Source organism: Pelophylax lessonae (assembly GCF_965119305.1).
Source record: "Pelophylax lessonae genome assembly, chromosome: 6".
NCBI classification, from domain to species: domain Eukaryota; kingdom Metazoa; phylum Chordata; class Amphibia; order Anura; family Ranidae; genus Pelophylax; species Pelophylax lessonae.
Window position 1 is genome coordinate 279,284,558 of NC_138773.1, and position 21,313 is coordinate 279,305,870.

Sequence of the window (21,313 nt, forward strand, 5' to 3'; positions counted from 1 at the left end):
CAATGCCATGCACTGCCTGGGTAATCTTTCTGTAATGTTGGATCCAAATCACATCAATATAAATGAGGATCTGACTTGGAGGCAACCTCCACTAAAGTCTTTGGGCACAAGTCGGATAAAAGTCACCATGAAGTAGTACTGGAACCTTTTCTAAAGCCAAAGTGACTTTAGTAGTGCTAATTAAGACAGCTCTCATTGACTAACATGGGATTTCACATGTCATGCAAATTGGGGTCTAACAAGTCGGATCCTAAGTAGCGGCAGTGTGAACCAAGCCTTAGTCTTCAATGGGTCATCTTGGTTCTCAGATAATTCTTTATCAGTGTCAGCTTGCTGAACAACCTTTTTTTCGAACAACTAGTGACCATCATTCTCAAATATATTCTAAAAGCTACATTAACACCTGGGAAGGTATCAGCAAATCCTTCATCATTTAATAAAACTGCCTCTTGAGATGTGAGTGAGACATGGCCAGAGCTTGGCAAAGGTTGCATACTGGATATTTTTCTTAACAAATACACTACTAAAGTCTGGTGGGAAAATTAGTTTCATTTTTTTGTAAAGGAAGTCTGGGGCCCCTTCTGACAGGGGGGCCTGGGGCAATTGCTCCCTTATAAATCTAGCACTGGCAGTACAGCCGGTAGCAGGATCAGTTCCAGGATTTAGAACATGAGCTCACATGCCTGTTCCACCCATGCCCCCTTTATGGAGGTTTTTAATGGATTTATTATTTTTTTGTAATGTTGTACTCTAAACTTTTTTCACCCTCTAACTATATAGCTACATAATTCTCTCAATTGCAGGTTTTCAATAAAAAGTTCAATATGTGATGAGGAAGTTAAGGCCTTGCAGCCTGTTGGATATTGTTTATAATGAAATAGGCAAAGAAAAGCTCATACTGCGCTAATTCTGCACTGATCACCTGGTTTATGTAGTTAGGCCTTATGCACACAGGCCATCTGTTTAATCCCTCTGAAGAACTCCTGACAGGAAAAAAAATATCTAAAAACCATGGTAAAAGCAGCGTATTACACAGCTTATGAGGGTTAACGCATCCTATTGGTCAGAATATTAAAGTGATTGTGAAGGTAAATTAAAAAACAAACAAACATCCACACTTACCAGCTCTGTGCAATAGAATTGCACAGAGCGGCTGCGAACCTCTTCCCTCGCCGGTGCTCCTGGCCCCTCCCCTCAGTTCAGTGCCCCATGGGAAGCAGCTCGCACCCGCGCCCCCCTCCCCGCTGCGTCCATTGATACAGACAGCGGGACTCGGCCCCGTCCCCTGCTCCTTCGTCACTGGCTTTGATTGACAGCTATGGGAGCCAATGGCTCCCCGTGCCCCAGCAAAGCCAGCAAAACCTGGAAGTAAGGGGAGGGAAGAGCTGCAGACAAGCACGGAGCTGGATCAAATAGGGGCTCCAGTAAGTAAAAGGGGCAGCGAGGGGGAATGCTGATACCTAAACATTTTTTACCTTAATGCAAGGAATGCATTTAAAGCAGTGTTTCTGAAACTTTTTTTCAGTCAAGGCACCCTTTAAAGTTATTGACACTCTTGAGACACCCCATTTTAAAATGTAAAAATGATTCTAATAGGTTTACACAATTTAGCAACATCCACACGTAGTACACCAACCCTGTTCCTTCTCGAATACTACGGTCACCCTCTGGCTCTATCCTACACTCTTTAACTCATATCTTCAACCTCTCCCTCTCCACTGGCATCTTCCCCAACTCTCTAAAACATGCGCTAGTAACTCCCATACCAAAGAAAGCCTCACTGGACCCCACCAATCTTAACAACTTAAGACTTATCTCCTTACTCCCTTTTGCTTCCAAACTCCTTGAACGTTTAGTCTACAACCGCCTGAGCAAGCACCTCATTGAGAATAACCTTCTTGATCCCATTCAGTCTGGATTTCGCCGGCAGCACTCCACAGAATCTTCTCTAATAAAACTTACAATTGACCTACTAACAGCTAAAACCAATGGTCACTGCTCAGTACTCTTACTCTTGGACCTCTCTGCTGCCTTTGATACTGTTGACCACCCCCTCCTTCTCAAAAAACTCAGTTTGCTTGGTCTCCGTGACTGTGCTCTCCATTGGTTTGAATCTTACCTATCTCACCGCACCTTCAGTGTCCCTTACAGTTCCACTTACTCCCCTGCAACCCCTCTTACCGTTGGGGTCCCCCAAGGTTCTGTCCTTGGACCGCTACTATTGTCAATCCATACCTCCTCCCTGGGTCAGCTAATAGCCTGCCATGGCTTCCACTACCATTTCTATGCTGATGACACCCAAATCTACCTCTCTACCCCTCAGCTCACCCCATCAGTCTCCTCCCTCATCACTGATTCACTAACAGACATATCAGCCTGGATGTCACACCACTTCCTCAAACTGAATCTATCCAAAACCGAACTCATAATATTTCCTCCTCCATGTACCCCTTCCCCGGAATTCTCTGTCAAGATCAATGGAATAACTATCAGTCCTTCCACACATGCCAGGGTGCTAGGGGTAACCCTGGACTCTCTTTTTAACCAACGAGACCACCAAGCTTTTAATTCACGCCCCGGGTTATCTCTCGCATCGACTACTGCAACTCCCTCCTCATTGGATTACCTTTACATAGATTGTCCCCCCTTCAATCCATAATGAATAATGCTGCAAGACTTATTCACCTTACCAACCGTTCAGTGTCCTCCACCCCTCTCTGCCAATCCCTTCACTGGCTTCCACTCACCCAACAAATAAAATTCAAAGTGCTAACAATAGTTTACAATGCCATCCACAACTCTGCCCCCAGCTACATCACTGGCCTGATCTCAAAATATCAACCAAGCCGCTCTCTTTGGTCCTCCCAAGACCTCCTTCTCTCTAGCTCCCTTGACACCTCTTCCCATGCTCGCCTCCAGGATTTCTCCAGAGCTTCTCCCATTCTTTGGAACTCTCTACCCCAATCTGTCCGACTGTCCCCTAATCTATCCATATTTAGACAATCCCTGAAAACCCTTTTCTTTAAAGAAGCCTATCCGGCTACTAACTAATATCACTGTTTCACTTTCTCCATCAGCTCATCCCCCACAGCTATTACCTTTTGTATCAATTGACCCTTACTTTTAGATTGTAAGCTCTAACGAGCAGGGCCCTCTGATTCCTCTTGTTCCAAATTGTATTGTAACTGTAATGTCTGCCTTCATTTTGTTAAGCGCTGCGCAAACTGTTGGCGCTATATAAATCCTGTATAATAATAATAATAATTAGAGGTGATTTATTCTTCCAAAGCAAATACACTTTTGCACAATGGTATTTACTAGTATTCCAATGTTTCTCTTCTCCCTCAATTTCTTTTCATAACTCAGCTAATATCACCCCAGTGCTGAGGGAGAGGGGCACAGGAGGGTCAAACAAGGATGCTGTGGAGGCAACAGACATCCTCCTCATCAACTGATGATGTCATTGGTTGTTAGGATGCCAGTGTCTAGAAAGTCGTAATAATGAAAACCTGTGGCTTTGTGTAACTAAAAGGCAGGCTTGATACACCTGCTGGCATGCATACAACTTTTGGTAAGTTTTTTAGGCATTTTGCCAAGGCACCCCTGAAGAAACCTCAAGACACACCAGGGTGCCTGGGCGCCCTGGTTGAAAAAGGCTGCATTAAAGTATAACCTAAAGGCCAAAACTTTTTTTTAAACTTTTGTATAAAAGGGAAAGGAATTAGAACATCTGACATTTTTTATTGCTGTCTGTGTCCCCATTAAGGAGATTCACCCTCTCTATTTGTCCTGTGTACCATTATTATTGGAAGTTAAACTAAAAGAAAATTACAAATTTTGGGTTGTCACCAGATAAGTGATTGGGGGGGGAAATCTTTCAATAGGGAAGCTAGTTCTGGTAGCCTGGGGGTCTCCAAGAGATTTGCTTAATTTGCAGGGATTTCCTCTAACTTTCTGTTTTGACTATAGGACAGGAAGTGAAGGGAAATCTCTCCAATAGGACAAAAGGGGCAAAATTACACCTTACAAGCAGTGGCAAATCTAGTAACAATATAGCGGGGGCACATAAGATACCACAGTCAAAACTGGGGGGGGGGGGGGGGGGTACTAAAAATTTTTCACAACTAAATAATACCAGTGAAAAAAACAAAATAACTAGGTATAAATAAAATTACAAAATACGAGAGTAATGCAGTATGCAATGATACCTTTTTATTGTATTAACCTAACACCTATAAGACAAGCTTTCAAGATCCTTCCTTTCTTCCACAGGTATTGCTTCAAACCTGAGAAAGAGGAAAACTCTCAAAAGCTTTAATTTATAGTTTAAAGCAATTTCAGCAAACAGTTTTGGCAATAATAAAATCTGATATTGGTGCCAGCTTACGCAGTAATAGCCCCTAGTATTTGTACCAGTTTACGCAGTAATACTCCTAGTATTGGTGTCAGTTTATGCATTAATAGCCCCTAGTATTGGTGCCAGTTTACGTAGTAATAGCCCCTAGTATTGGTGGCAGTTTACGCAGTAAAAACCCTTGGTATTAGTGCCAGTTTACGCAATAATAAAATCTGATATTGGTGCCAGTTTACGCAGTGATAGCCCCTAGTATTGGTGCCAGTTTACACAGAAATAGCCCCTAGTATTGGTCCCAGTTTGTGCAGAAATAGTCCCTGGTATCGGTGCCTGTCTACACAGTAATAACCCCTAGTATTGGTGGCAGTTTACGCAGTAATAACCTCTAGTATTGGTGCCAACTTACATAGTTATAAAGCCTAGTATACGCATACCTACATTGATCCAAGCTGGACCAATGTACCTATGTAAAAAATGCCATACCTGAACTTCTGTTTGCTGATCTTCTCTTCCTGCTACTGAACTGGAAGCGACATGTAAAACGTTGCTTCTGGATCCTGGTGTCACTGCCTCCAGCCAGTATGGCAGAGGAAGAAACTAACTGAGTGCGATCTTCATTCAATTTGTTTCACTGGAGGATGGGTGAGACATTGGGGGTCTTTTAGAACCTGTCACCAGACGAAGGCCAGCAAGAGTGGAAATTTTCCCGGGATCAGTGGTATTAAACAACGCTACACTTGGTAAAAGGTGGAGGAATGGTCCCCTATTATTCCTAATTCATGCCTTAAATACTCATGGAAAAGCATACAGCACTAGAAGCGCTCATTGGGTGTATTCCACCTCCTGTGCTTTTAAATTCCAAATTCCACTTGGATTTAGTGGGGATAAAGTCCAAACTTTGTCTGCACATCCTGTCACCACACTTCATGAGACCTCTCCCTTTAGGTAATAAACTCACCGGATCTCTATATATAATTTGCCTGAATCAAAGTCTTCTATGGATCCTATGGAATTCTCTATATATGGAATCCTTCTCTCATCAAGATGTCTGTTTGAAAGCAAACTTTTGCTGCACTTTCTTTTCAAAAATCTCTGGGAATCCTTTGTCATGTATTATATATTTATCCTACTTTGGTGGAGCTGTATTTCGCTATTTTTGTACTCTTTATACCTGATGTAACTGTCAACTTTTCCCCCATTGTTGGTATCATTGGACGAATAGTGCCCCATTATTGGTGTCAGTGGGAGAAACGATGCCTCATTGTTGACATCAGTTAGCATAATAGTGTCTTGTATCAGTGTGATAGTGTCTCATAACAGTTGAGTTAAACAGTTTAACAGTTAGTGTCTCGTAAATAGTGTCTCGTATCAGTGAGATAAGGGCAAGCAAAGGGCACATCCAGCCTCTGGCCTGCAGTTTGGAGACCACTGCTTTAAACTGATGACCTGTAGGGGCTTTTAAAGCATCTATGGAAAATATAGGGATTCAAAGTTTGTTGTCGTTTCACAGGCCCACAGTTTTAAGTGTAGCACCCTCTAATGTGCTAAAATAGGTGTACAAAGTTAGTTAGTGTAGGAAAATGCCAGGCGTGGGTTTCTGGGTGGAGGCTGGATGACTCAGCAAGCAGCATCTCTGGTGACTCCCTCTGCTTTCATGAACCTTGGAGAAGCTTGAAAAAGCAATGGGGTGGAGTCCAGGAGGAGCTGCTTGGAGTATTGATGAGGGCCCCAGCCAATCCCCAGCAAAATGGGCTGGCAGACCAAAAATCATAAGTAATGCCAGCAAGGGGTAGTTGGGTGGAACATTGGAGATGGAGTGCTGAGAAGGTTGCCAGTGGCCCTTAAAGGCGCCCCCTAGTCTGGGGGGGGGGGGGTGACTTCGGGCCTGGGGTTCGGGGGCCTGATGGACCCTCTACAACTCCTGGAGGACTCCTGATGGACCCTCTACAACTCAGGGAGGACTCCCATCCTGGAGGCACGGGAGCAAGAGAGAGGACAGCAGGAGCAGGTCAGCACGTCCTGGAGATCTCCCGAGAAGTCAGCCGGGTGGGCTGGTGAGGGTCAGTCTGGGAGGACTCTGGAGAAGGTAGCCAGGAGGGCTAGTGAAAGGGGGAGCTGCAGTCAGGTGGGTTGGCAGGGCCTGAAGAAGTGGTGCTGGGATCAGTAGCCACAGGGACACTGACTTTTCACTACACACCTTAAGGGGCCTTGGTTCCTGCCTGTAATGGGCTGATACTCTAAAATCTGACCGAGATCTGTATCAGATTACTATCAGTAAGCCAGCTGGAGTTGCGCAAGAAAGCGCGCTGGAGGAAGTGAGGAGCGTATATAAAGACTGTATATAGAAGTTGTCCCTGAAGTTGTATGAAGTCAAGTGGGCACGTTCCAAGTTTATCACCCTCAATAAAACAAAAAAACGAAATACTGGACTGTTCTCTGACTCTGAGGTGCCTGTGAAGATTCAGTGTGCCTGGCTGTGCAGGGTGGGGATCCCATTCTACTTGTGGCTCCTTAGGAGGTGCGCTACATAAGGCTTGACTTGTTGGGTATCTATTTACTTCTCATCTTTTATTTTTTTTTTTTTTTTTTTACCAAAAACGGGGTAATATGTTGTAATTTCTTGCCCTAAAAACGAACTTTAGTATATTTTTTATTGAAACTTTTGCATGTCATAAACTGTTATGCTAATATCGTGTGACACATAAAACAGGAACTACCATTACATTACCCTCTAGGGCAGTGATACAAACCTTGGCAGCCCAGATGTTTTGGAACTACATTTCCCATGATGCTCAACTACACTGCAGAGTGCATGAGCATCATGGGAAATGTAGTTCCTAACATCTGGGGTGCCAAGGTTCGCGTCACTGATCTAGGCGGTGTCGGCTTTCAGAAAATATAGAATGTTTGGGTGTTTTACATAATCATCAGGCCTGAAAAGCTTTTTTTAAAAAGTGTGTAAAAAAAAAAAACCTGCTCTGGCAGGGAAAGGTACAAAATCCATATAATGCTGGAAATAAAATGTAAACGTGTGTCCCTTTAATTAAACGTCATTTTATAAGGGCTGGAAAGCGAGTACACAATAATCTCCAACACATTCGTTTTGACTCCGACAAAATGGCAGCCGAAGTCTCACTAGACATGGGAGCGCAGACAACAATGCACTGTTATGTGTAGTGGTAAACTCAAGCAAGCATTCACACTGATATCACCACTCATCATTTATTGATTTGAAAAGTGTCTCCACAAGAGCGGTCGTTTGTTAATGGGGGTGGCCATTTTGTCGGAGAACAAAAAATAATGAAAGCTTACCGAAGCGACTCAAGGAAAATGTCTCCGTTATAGGGGACAATAGTAGAGCAGGTATGTTTCGCCAGGTGGAGGTCAATAGGGCGAGCAGGGATCTTTATTGTCGTCACCAGCAGTGCGTCTGGGTTGAGTGTCAGTGTGGGGTGTAATCGGTGGACATGGCGGAGATGAGGAGGGCCGTGTGATGCCCGGGGAGGAGCGGAGCAGTGAAGCGGACGGAGACGCCTTCTAGCATGGGAATCCTATTCACCAAGATATGGAGGCTTTTCAGCAACCAGGGTAAGAGGCCATGCATCCCCTTCTGCCTGCAGGAGAGTCACATGATACTGCCTGCTGCTGGGGGACTACAACTCCCAGCATGGCCTGACAACTAGAGGCCTAGCTAGGGACTTCCTATGGAGAGGTGTCAGTTTCCCCTCCCCCAGGGTGGTGGCAGTGCCCCTCACAGTGATGGAGGGGTTCTCCTGCCATAAGGAGCCCAGTCACACCTTAGCGCTCTGTTGCGTTCATGTGCGTTTATGATGAATTCCCACCACAGATAAACATGCACGACCCGCACTCTGCTCTATTGTACCATCTTGTTTGCAATGGAGCGTCACCATGGAGACACCCGCCTAGTATCAGCCGGACAGTCATGTTTATACCGGGCGCTTCCTACCCAATTTTCAGCTTTCAGCGCTGTCGCACGTTGATTAACAATTGCAACTCTGTGCCCAAACAAGATTTGTATCACTTTTTGGAGACAGAGCTTTCTTGAGTGCCGGTTCACACTTCTGCGATGCGGGAACCCTGCAAATCCACTGCGGGTTCCCGCATCGCATTGAACTCGCATGGCAGTTCACATTGCCATATGTGAATCACTGGGGGTGTCAATACAAAGTTGACACCCCCAGATCAGTTCGCATATTGCAGTGCGATCTGACAGTTCGCACATGAAATCGGATCGCACAGGTATGAACCACCATGCGATCCGATTCTGCTGCGGACCCAAAAAAGGGTCCTGTGCGAGTTCAGTCCGATTCAGATGCAAATTCAGCCATACAATTTGTATGGCTGAATTTGCATCGCACAGACATCGCGTGTGATTTTAGGAGCAGTGCGCTTCCGAGTCACATGTGATGTCTGTGATCGCAGAAGTGTGAACCGGCACTTAATCAGCACTGGGGTTTTTATTTGTGTGCTAAACAAAACAAAAAAACAAATATTTTGAAAGAAAAAATAAATTTCCTTCAGTCCCCGTTCACATAGGGGCGACGCTACTTCCAGGGGCGACCTCCGAGGTCGCGGTGCGAGCAGCGCGCCGCGACCTCGGAGCGGCCGCCACGGACTTCATAACATTGAAGTCTATGGCGGTCGCCTCCGGGTCGCCCCAAAGAAGCTCCGGACCCTTTTTCTAAGTCGGAGCGACTTGTGTCGCTCCTATTAGAACGGGTCCGCAGCTTCCCTATGGAAGGCGACCTGCGGCGACCAGGTCGCCTAAGTGTGAACGGGGGCTCAGAGCCCAATCACACTAGCACGATTTGTGAGGCGACTTGTGTCGCCCCAGGTCGCTTGACATAACAAAAGCAATGTTAATCAATCAGTGCCGTCTTAATTGGAACTACTGAAGTCGCTCCTACTTCTGAAAAGGGTCCTGTACTACTTTGAGGCGACCTGTGATCCGACTTGTCCCATATACTTCAATGGGAGTCGCCTCCTTATTTTAATTGAAGCGACTTGTGATCCGACTTTCCATAAAAATGGTCCTGAACAAGAAAAAAAAAAAGCATTTTTCTTATAATTTTTATAAGAACATGAATATGGCTCCTCTCCACCTGGCTGTTTTTTTGCAGGCATTTATCGGGCATTTTTGGAGGCAGGCATGACTTTTTTTGGATTCAGTGTCTGGAGGGTCTAAAAAGTGTCCCTGTGAAGTTTCATCTCTGTAGCATGTCCAGAACCAGAAAAAAAAAGCATTTTTCTTATCATTTTTATTAGAACAGGAATACGGCTCCTCTCCACCTGGCATTTTTTCTTGCAGGCATTTATTGGGCATTTTTTTGGCGTCTCTGGAGGCAGGCATCACTTTTTTGGATTTAGCCGCCGATTTCAGCAGCCGATGCCGACATTTTCAACGAAAAAAAAAAACGGAGGGACAAACGCCAAAATTTTGATCGTTCGTCCCCAGACGACCAATTTTCGTTTTAATGTGTATGCAGTACGTCCGTGAAAAATCGGATACGAAAGACCGCACATGATCTGAAGTTGCTGACGACCCCGAAGTCTAGGAACAAATGTCCCAAAAAAAAAATGTGACGAGAAATTTCGTGAACATTTATGCACTCAACTAAAAACGGTAATGAACGCTGAGCAAGAGAGAGAAAAATCTGGAGGATATTTCTTCCGATTTCCGTCAAGTGTGTACGAGCCTTTAGTAATTTTTCTGCTCTGCTGATGGGCACCGCTGATGGTGTGCCGTGGTAACTGGAAAGCCGGTTATCAGCTTTCTTTTTCTCAGACACTGACAGCGCTGAGGAAAGGAAAGTCTCTATATATAATCCCACATGTGAATAGCGTCCTCAGTGATTATACGAAAGGTTCCTCTCCACCAGCATGCAGATGTACTATACACTCACCAGACTTAATTGAACCCTAGTACAGAGAATCAAATTGCACATATGGGAAAATACAAGATGTTGCACATGAGGTCACAGGAATGAATTCAAACCGCTGCTGTCATCCATTCAATATGTATGTAAATATAGTATTCAAGGCTCCAGTGTGGCCATATGGAGAGGAAGAAACACTCTCATGGTGCAGTATTTCAAATCATTCATTTTAAAAATTAGGTAGTATTGCACTTATGGCTCTTTATTGTTTTCGGTGATGCACTGTGCCCCAGGACACAGCTCATCAGGAGTCACTGTGCTGTGAGCCCCAGTCTGGATCTTAAAGCTACCGCCTGGCTGTCATTCTGCTATAGGCCGGGGGATCTTAAAGCTACCGCCTGGCTGTCATTCTGCTATAGGCCGGGGGATCTTAAAGCTACCGCCTGGCTGTCATTCTGCTATTGGCCGGGGATCTTAAAGCTACCGCCTGGCTGTCATTCTGCTATTGGCCGGGGGAGAAGGTGTTAAACTTAGATAAAGTTTACCATTCAATCTATCTGTGTATGTTGTATAAAAGGAAATCCTGTAATAAACCGATTTATAGACAGAACGGTGAGAGGAATCCTCTGTAGAAGTAAAGGGGGAGACAATGGGATAAAATGGGACATAAATGGATTAAATCAGGTGACATACATAGAACATAACGGGCGGTGGAAAATAAATAAAAACAGTGGACAGAAGAATAAAGAAATTAAGAAAAAATTGAAGGATGGCGCTCAAGTGTATTAATTGCTGACAATTAACCCCAAAAGAGACATGGGTGTACTGTCCAATAAAACCTAAACCTAACTGTGTCTATAAAGACACCGGGCACCTATCAGTGCAAGAAACGCGGTTGCCTGACATGTCAATCCATAGTGCAAGCTTGTACTTCCATTAAAAATAGAGATGACATCTTCCACATCAAGCAATTTATCACATGTTCCACCGAATATGTGATATATGTACTAAGATGTCCATGTCAATTGATTTATGTGGGTCGTACTATGCGGACATTACGGAAAAGGATAGGAGAACATCGCCGACTCATCCATAAGGGATGTGACAAGCATAGCGTCCCACGTCATTTTTTAAAGTTCCATAACAAGGACTTTAGGAATCTCGAGGTTATGGCAATAGAAAGTATTCCTAAAGGTACCCTGACAGAAAATGAGCGTTTCTCTCTTTTATGTAAAAGAGAGACTTACTGGATCTATAAATTCAATTGCCTAGCGCCCCAAGGCCTCAATGAAGAACTAGAGGTTAATTGTCTTGTCTAATGGAGTTTTTAATATTTTTAATATTTTATATATTTTTTCATTCTATCTTTTATTCCATATATACCATTGGTATTTTAATATTGAGCCTGCCAGTGTATAGAGAGATCCAGGTGCATATGGAGCATTTTTTTTTTTTTTTTTATGCTAGTACAACAGTATTTATTATATTATATATACAGGGTGTATACCCATTTATTTATTATTTTATTTCCATATTCTATTGATAGCAATTTTTAAAAAAAATGTCCTTTATGGTTTACTATATGACAATATAAGGGCCATGTTTATGTCATCACATTGGTGTACAATCTAATATATACATGGATTATTTATGCATATGGTAATGATCCGCATTATTATGTTCTTACCTCCATGAAGCATTCTGGGTTTCCAATATGCCAGATAAAAGTTTTTTCCTTTTTTTTTTTTTTTTTTTTTTTTTTTTGATTTTTCACAACATTATTTTTATTTATTATTTTTTAATATATATATTTTTTTATATATTCTTATATATTTTTTTGTTGTTTATTTTTTATATTTTATTTTTCATATATTTATTTTCTGACTATTTTTGTGTTCTATTTTTTATTTTTCATTTTTTGGTACACAGATTCCTTTTCTGTTCCAGTTTACTTGTCCCATCTTTTCCATTTATTTTTTGGTAGCACATTTATTCCTTTACATTCAGCCTAAAGGGGGTTTTTCCATTGGCTAGTTAGCCAACCCCGCCCACCATTTGGCTTCTTAGAGCCCCCGATTGCCTCCAGCCACAACTTGACAAAGCTACCTATGTAGCGGAACATGTTGTGGCAATCGGGTAGCTCTGCAGAAGCAAGTGAACTCCGTCCTCCACCTCCCCCGGCCTCCAGCTGATCCCTTTGCCGGTTTCGTACGGGCATCCGGCTGACAGCGGTGACGTCATCAGCGTGCGACCTCTCGGCACTCACAGCGAGCACTGGGGAAGCACAGCGTGGGCTCCGGTCCAGATAGCGGCCGCACATTGGACCGTTTGAGCCCCCATCCCTGCTGGGATCCGCTCCTCTTGTCTATCCACCCACGCTGCTTTTTTCTCTCCAGCTACCAGCCTCCTCCCTCCTTTGGGACTGACATCAAGGATTCTTGCTGAGGCAGCGGTGACACCCAGAAGCTTTATGGATTGGTAGGAGGATTTATATTATTTGATTTTAACACATACACTGCTTCTTCATTGTGGATTTATACAATAAACTTTTATTGGACAGTACACCTATGTCTCTTTTGGGGTTAATTGTCAGCAATTAATACACTTGAGCGCCATCCTTCAATTTTTTCTTCATTTGATTTACAAGCTATCCAACGTATAGGATTGGGCGAACAGTGTTTTTATGGACATTTTGTGTTTTATGTACATGTGTGCACTTTTCACATATTTCAGGAGATCACTTTTTGGAGTAGCGCCAGAACTTTTTTTGAGCTAGAAGAATAAAGAAGTGACATTCATGGGATAAAATAGAATAAAACAGGTGACATGAGTGACATTAGTGGTATAAAATGAATGAAACCCGTTGACTGTAGTAGAGTAAAGCACGTGGCATTAATCTAATTAGGCTGGTCATACACGAACCAAATTTCTTTCTTGTAATCACAGGTTGCAGGAAAGAAATTCGCTCTATTCCTTCATCAACACAGTCAGTGTTGATGGGAGAATCCCTCCTGCTAAGCCGTTGTCTTCCCATGGCAGTGGGGAGGGCGAGGGAAGCCATCCCCGCCAGGAGAACAGTGATTTTTGCCGCTAGCAATAATTGTAGGTAAAACCCAGCGGGCTGGTTGTACCCACATTGATTGATCAAGCAACTTGGTACATTCAGCCTTCCTATACACAGTTTGGATCTCGGCCGGTGATTCAAACCGTTTATGGCTTGCCTAACACAGGTGACGTTTGTGGAATAAAACAGGTGGTGTAAATTGAATAAAACCCAGGTGACATTACAGGCGGTCCCCAGGTTATAAACTAGGGATGCACCGAATATTCGGCGGCCGAACATTATTCGGCCGAAAATAGAGAAAATAGCACTTTCGGTGTTCGGCCGAATAAGTCAAAAGGCCGAATAATTTTGAGCCGAACAATGTCAGCTTCCGCCCTGACCGCTCACCTTCCTCATTGCGGTTCGCGGCTCCCTTCTCACACGCCGCCGGTGTCCTGTCCGGCGCGAGTAGGGGGTGTGACGTCACGTGCGCGTCCCGCCCCCTGCTCCTGACTGCGGCTCCTTCACACTAGGTCCACGCCCCGCCCCCCTGTTCTGTAATGATCCTCTGCTATGATCTCTGAAATGATCCTATGTAGTGATCCTCTTCTATGATCTCTGTAATGATCCTCTGTAGTGATCTGCTATGGTCCTCTATTATGATCTATGTAATTGTCCTCTGCTATGATCCTCTGCAGTGACCTTCTGCTATGATCTCTGTAATAATCCTCTGCTATTATCTCTGTAGTGATCCTCTGTAGTGATCTGCTGTGGTCCTCTATTATGATCTATGTAAATGTCCTCTGCAGTAACCCTCTGCTATAATGTATGTAATGATCCTCTGTAGCTTCCGCCCTGACCGCTCACCTTCCTCATTGCGGCTCCCTTCTCACATGCCGCCGGTGTCCTGTCCGGCCGTGAGTAGGGGGTGTGACGTCACGCGTGCGTCCCGCCCCCTGCTCCTGACTGCGGCTCCTTCACACTAGGTCCACGCCCCGCCCCCCTGTTCGCGGCAAAATAAATGGAAAAAATGCGAAACACCGCGTTCGGTATTCGGCCTTCGGCCAAGCATTTCATTATTATTCGGCTTCGGCCAAGAATTTCATTTCGGTGCATCCCTATTATAAACATTCGACTTACAAACGACTCCTACTTACAAACAGAGAAAACAGGAAGTGAGAAGAAATCTACCCCTAGGAAGGGAAATTCGCTCCTGTAATCATAGGAAAAAGATGTCTCCATTGAAGCTTTATCACCAATCCTTCTTTCCAGAGACAGAAAGTGAGGGGAGATCTTCTAAATAGGGGCACAGAGAGCAAAACAAATGGTACAGGGGTGCTAACTCTTCCATATGCTATCCAAAAAACGTAGAGTTCCACCCAAAAGTGGAGCTTCCACTCATTTGCTTTCTCCCCCCCCCCCCCCTCCGGTGCAACATTTGGCACCTTTCAGGGAGGAGGGGGGGTACCTGTTTTTGACAGGTACCCATTTCCCACTTCCGGGAGACGGTGCCGCGGCGCTGTCCCTCAGAAGTTTGGCCCCCCCCCCTCCTCCTTCCCCCGCCGCCGAGCCAATCGGAATGAGCAGCACACTTCATGCATGCGCCTTAGGGACCCGCCTGTGAAGCCGTAAGGCTACACTGCTGGGTTCCCTCACTGGCAATGGTGGCGGCAGCACCAGGCAGCCGATGGAAACATCAGCAGCGGTGCCGACATCGCTGGACTCCAGGACAGGTAAGTGTCCTAATATTAAAAGTCAGCAGCTACAGTATGTGTAGCTGCTGACTTTTAATTTTTAGAGGGGGAGGCTGGAACACTGCTTTAAGAACAAACCTACAGTCCCTATCTTGTTTGTAACCCGGGGACTGCCTGTAGTGGAATAAAACGGGACATTTATGGAATAAAACGGGTTACATTTGTGACATAACAGCTGACATTAGTATAAAAGAAGCAGGTGACATTAGTGGAATAAAACAGGAGTGTAAATTAACTACAACCCGGTGACATTAGTATAATAAAGCAGGTGACATTGACAGAACAGGTGACATTAGTGGAATAAGTTAGGCGACAGTAGAATAAAACAGGTGTCATATTTGGAATAAAACAAGTGGTGTAAATTGAATAAAACCCGGTGACTTTTGTAGAGTTAGGCCCCTTTCACACATACGGCCCATTCATTTCATCAGTTCAGTCACGTTTGTTTGTCCTCAGTTTTTTCAGTTTCACATCCGTTTTTCATCCGATCCGTTTTTTTAAACGGATGAAAAATAGGGCTTTCATCCATTCAAAAAAACGGATGTTGACAGAAGCGAATGAAAACAGATGTAAATGAATGATCATCGTTTTTTGCATAGGAGTGCATTGATGTCCGTTTTTTCATCCGTCAATGGATGGATGAAAAACGGACAAACGGTCTGTATGTGTGAAAGGGGCCTAAGGCCATTTGCATAAATGTGGACCGTTCATTTCATCAGTTCAGTCACATAACATTGCATAAAGCATTCATCAGTTTTTTTTTTTTTTTTTTTTACATCCATTACCAATGCAAAAATAGGTGAAAAACTGAGCATTTGTCAGTTTACATCCGTTTTTTTGTCCGATCTGTTTTTTTTAACCGAAGAAAATTAGAGCTTTAATCAGTAAAAAAAAAAAAAAATGGATGATTGCGGATGTAAACTGATGTTAATGGATGATCATTGATGTCCGTAATGTTATAAAACAGGTGATGTTAGTAGAAAAAATATAGGTGACATTAATGGAATAAAACAGGTGTTGTAAATAGACTAAAACAGTGGAGGAAAAAAAAAATATATATAGGCGACAACAATAATGGAATAAGCAGATGGCGTAAGCTGAATACGATAGGTGGTGTACATTGAATAAAATAGGTGACAATCGTAGAATAAAACCGTGGCCACAAGACGAATAGGACAGGTGACATGAGAAGGACTGAACAGGTGACATTAGTGGAATAAAACCGCTGAAATAAAGGCAGTGTAAAAATCTGTATTTAAACAGAGTTCCACCCTGAAAAACATTTTAAGATAAAAATACCCCCAGGACAGTCAGGGCTAGTGCATTTCAGCAACGATAGCCTCTGAACTGTCCCTGGGTTCACTTGCCTTTTAAAAGAAATACTTACCTTGAAAATGTCTTGTCCAGCGCTGCCATCTCAGGTGTGGGCAGCTGAAGCCGGAGCGTCCTCTTCGGTGACGTCGGAGTTCCAGAATGCCCTGCACCGGCCCTGCTTGTCATTTCCGATGCAGGCGCGTCATCCCTGCCCAGCTTCTGGGCATGACCAGAAGCTGTTTAGCAGGGAATGCCCCACCTGCACCGGAAGTGATGAGCAAGGCCGGTGCAAGCGCATTGAATCCTGGGATCGATGGCGCTCATCTCCCAGGAGTCAATGGAAGCAGGAAGAGACGGCGTGGGCTGCGGCCGCAGAGGGAGGAAGTGGAAAAAAGGTAAGTATATTTTCTTTAAAAAAGTAAATTAAAAAAAAAATTTAATTATCCAATCATTTTTCAGGTAAAAAAAAAAAAAAGCAAGCAGATGCTGAAAAGTTGTTTTTGAGGCCGTAACTCCGCTTTAAGAGAATTACTTGGAGCAGGGGACTCCTCCCTTAGGCAGGCTATAGACGAGTCGAAAGACGAACACCGCCAGCAATTGAAAGTGCCTGATCCAACATGCTGTTTTTTTATTTATTTTTTTAATACAAAATTGATGGCACAATCATATATGCGGTTTTCATTTTTCAATTGACATTACTTTCGGTTTTCGACTCGTCTATAGCCTGAAAGTTCTGTCGATCGAAAAATGAAAATACCTTATATGATTGTCATCAATTTTTGATTTTCTTAAAAAAAAAAAAAAACCCCAGCATGTTGAATCAAGCACTTTTGATTGTGGCACACTGATGATGCGAAAAATGCACGTTTCGAGAATCTCCAGGAATTTCATTTGTTTTTCAACTCCTCTATGACCTGCTGAAAAAGGTTGAAGTTTCAGTCCAGGTTTACCCATAGTGTGCTGGAAATCCTGTTTCCTGCTACACAAGTCATAATGTAATTAATTGTTATGAAAAGTGACTTTTCCTTTTCAATCTGCAGTTCTGTAATTTTTCTGTAAAATGCAATATGGCAACCTGGAGGCGTTCTGTAAACAGATTATATACAGAACGTCCCCCAGAAATGTCAATTCCTGCATGTGTGATTGGCTCACTGATTTTCCCAGAAGTCTGCACTAAGATGCAGGTCAGATTTTAGGCATCCCCTGCAACAAAGATACTCCCAATAGGAAATCATGCGTAAAGGGATGAAGATCCTGCCATTTTCCTAATTTAAAACCATGCAAGTGCAGCAGCTGATTAATTATTAAAAAATCGCTCCCATTAGATTCACTTTCCACATGGACACAGAAGCAAACAGCTATTTCTTCAGAATTACAAAAGGTAAGAATCTGCAGCAAAGTTTAAGTCCTTGCAATGTACATAAATCACCCAGAGAGGAGAGTTTTTTTTTTTTCCCCTCATCTTAAGTGGAATTACACTTTAAAGCTAAACTGAACTTTGTTTAAATTGGCTAAATACATTCCAGATGCAGCAAAATAAATTAAGGAACGGTGTGTTTTTTGTTTTTTTCTTTAGACAGCAGCCACAGCTTGAATAGAGAAGCCTGTCCCCTGCCAGCAACTGCAGAGCTGCTCCCTTATTATTTGTGGGGAAGCAGTAGCCTCTTTGCAGGCTCCATGCTGTTCTTAAGCTTTTCAGTCTGGAGGAAGCAGGAGCTTTGCTTTAATGCAGAGCTACAGGTCTGACCCCTGTAAGAGGAGTATTGGACCTCTGCAGTGAGATCACTGCTTTCTCCTCAGAGAGCAAGCGTCCTAATGTGCAGCCACTGGCAGAGGACAGGCTTTTCTACATTGGTAGTGGCTGTTTTCTAAAAAAAACAAACTGTACGACATTACATTGAACACCTTTGTTTTTATGCATTGGGAATGTATTTTATGTAATTTCAACTAAAAGTTCAATTGGGCTTGAAGACCTCATTCATCTGGGCGCTGAGGCCCGTACACTAGAGATTGACCAATTATCAGCAACACCGATATATCGGGGGCTGATATGCACTTTCCCCGATATATCGGAATCGGCCCCTGAGGTCACCGATATTGGCGATATTTAGGGAAAGTGCTGTGCCGGAGTGATACCTGCAGCTAGAGGCATCACCCCAGTACCGGCGTCCATAGCTGACAGTCGGCTGTCTTGTAATGACAACCAATGTGGCTCAGAAGCCGCTCGGCTGTCATTACAAGGAGCGGGAGGGGACGTCTCACCCCTCCCGCCACCTTCCACGGCTCACCCGGGTCTCCCATCCCACTGGGAGACCCGGGCATCCTACCTCCACCGCTGCCGCCGAAGAGAAGACCAGGTGTAGCATGAAAATGTATCCCCATGAAAGCCGGTATCCCTGCCGCAAGTGCGCATGTGCTGGCCTCCATGTAAAAAAGCCGGAAGTGATGTCATGACATCACTTTCAGGTAATTGGGGCAGAATTAAAAAAACTGACAGCGTTCAAAACAGACAAACTTGGCGTTTTGAATGCTTTTCAGTGCTGAGGAGGGGTTTGGGGTCTTTTAGACCCCCAGATCCCTCCACAAGGAGTACCTGAAGAAGAAAAAATAATAATTTTCTTCAAAAAGCATTAAAAGACGCATAGGTGTGAACTGGGCCTAAGGGCAAGCAGCTTTGTCTGTGACCCCCTATACTTAATATGGGCCACCTGCATGCAGCACCTAAAGCCACATACACAAACGGCCCATTTAGGCTTGGTTCACATCTATGTGTTTTTTGATGCTTTTTGCAGAAACCCACTACAGTTCATTTAACATGGTTTCCTATGGTACACGTTCACATCTATGCTTTTGTCAGCAGCAGGGACTTTTTTGGCTCAATAGACTTCAATGAAGAAGCCGCAGAATAGAATGTCGAGCGATTTTTGAAGCGATTTGCGTTTTTTTTTTTTATTTTTTTTTAATCTGCTCAACAACAAATTGCCCAAAAAAAAAACCTGTAAAATGGATATCGCAGCAAAACCTTGTGTGCAAAAAAATGCAAAAGCCCTGCAGAAACGAATAAAAAGCAAACTGCATAGATGTGAACCGAGCCTCATGGTGTAGGAGCCTCAGCACCTGTGTGAATGAGGCCTAATTGTTTTTTGTAAGGGCTCTTTCACACGGGCGTTCCGTATGTCCGTTTTTCATCCCATCCGTTTGCGGATGAAAAACGGACATAATGTATCTCTATGTAAATACGGATGTCATCGGATGATCATCCTCTGACATCCGTTTTTTGTCAGTTCAGTTCAGTTCAGTTTTTTTGAACGGAGGAGAACCCTATTTTTTCTTCCTTTCAAAAAACGGAACTGAAGCAAAAACGGATGTCAGTGGTGTCATCCGCAGACATCCGTATTTACATAGACATGCATTATGTCAGTTTTTCATCCGCAAACAGATGGGATGAAAAACGTACATACGGACCGGATGACACAAGTGTCATCCGTGTCCGTTACAAAAAAAAAAAAAAGGACCTGATCGGGCAAAAAAAAAGGAACGCCCGTGTGAAAGAGCCCTAACAAGGATTGTATGTAGATAGTAAATACATTTAAAGAAATTGTCCAAAAGTTATAAATCACAGGTTAAGAGGTTCATTTATCTTTTTATATACTGAGAAAATAATTTAGCCTCCCAATAGATATTTTTTTTACTTAAATCTTGAACTTTCTGTAAATATCAGATTTGCTGTTGTGGAAATATACCCCGTGAGTTGATCCTATTTCTTGGTGCACTGAATGTTCATGTTTGAGCTGCTTTGCATCTGGCCTGACCTTTAATCTGGTGCACAGTCACTCTTTTTTCTTCTTGGAAGTACAGTCAGCATTGATTGGAGTGCTGACATCATACAGGACGGGGATTGAACAGCGCGACTTCATTTGATGTTATCAGACTGAGCTGGGTGCTACGTTTGGTGATTCAAGGATGATATAGTATTCTATTATTACTTATGGAAGGGAATTGATTGACAACACAGGAATTTTTTGGTGTCTTTGTACATATTTTTTTATTTTATTTTTTTACTATAGTCAGGACTTTCTAGCCAGTAAAAAAACACGACTCACATACCTGTTTATATGCCCCCCCAACTGCAAATGTAAAGGAACCCTTATATTTTTGGCAGGTTGTACATTTTACATATGACTGTGTACTTGCACATAATTTTAATTACCATAACACAGCAGAGTTACATAGTGAGGTTGACACCAGTCCATCCAGTTCAACGCGTGTGTGTGTTTGCGGTCAATAGTACATTGTATACCCCTGTATGTTGTGGTCGTTAAGGTGCCCATCTAATAGTTTTTTGAAACTATCGCTGCTCCCTGCTGATACCACTTCTTGTGGAAGAGAATTCCACATCCTAAGTGCTCTGATGGTAAAGAACCCTTTACGCAGTTTAAGGTTAAACCGCTTCTCTTCTAATTTTAGTGAATGGCCATGCGTCTTTTTTTTTTTTTTTTTTTTATATTCCCTTTCGCTGAAAAGTTTGTTCCCTATGCTAGGGTCGCCAGTACGGTATTTGTACATTGATATCGTATCCCCTCTCAAGCGTAAGTTCAGTGCTTGTAGTCTTTCCTCATAGCTGAAGTCCTCCATTCCCTTTTATTAGCTTTGTTGCCCTTCTCCGGACTCTCTCCAGTTTCAGCACATCCTTCCTAAGGATCGGCGCCCAGAACTGGACGACAAATTCCAGTTGCGGCCGGACCAGAGTCTTGTAGAAAGGGAGAATTGTTTTATCTCCTGGAGTGAATCCCCTTTTTTTTTTTTATACATGCCAGTAATCTGTTGGGTTTGCTTGCAGCAGCTTGGCATTGCATGCCATTGCTGAGCTTGTTGTCCACTAGGACCCCCAGGTCCTTTTTTGTCTTAGATTCCCCAAAAGGTTCTCCCCCTAGTGATTTAACTTGCATTC

The 21,313-nt window shown here is 43.5% G+C and overlaps 1 protein-coding gene across 1 annotated transcript in view; it reads left to right on the plus strand.

Moving 5' to 3' along the window:
• Positions 1 to 7,753: 7,753 nt before the first annotated feature.
• Positions 7,754 to 21,313, plus strand: part of ARL5A (ARF like GTPase 5A) — a 54,020-nt gene continuing 40,460 nt past the window's right edge. Inside the window, exon 1 of the mRNA XM_082261008.1 lies at positions 7,754 to 7,942. Coding sequence (XP_082117134.1) covers positions 7,897 to 7,942 — 46 coding nt within the window. The 5' untranslated portion in view covers positions 7,754 to 7,896. The remainder of the gene's footprint in view (positions 7,943 to 21,313) is intronic.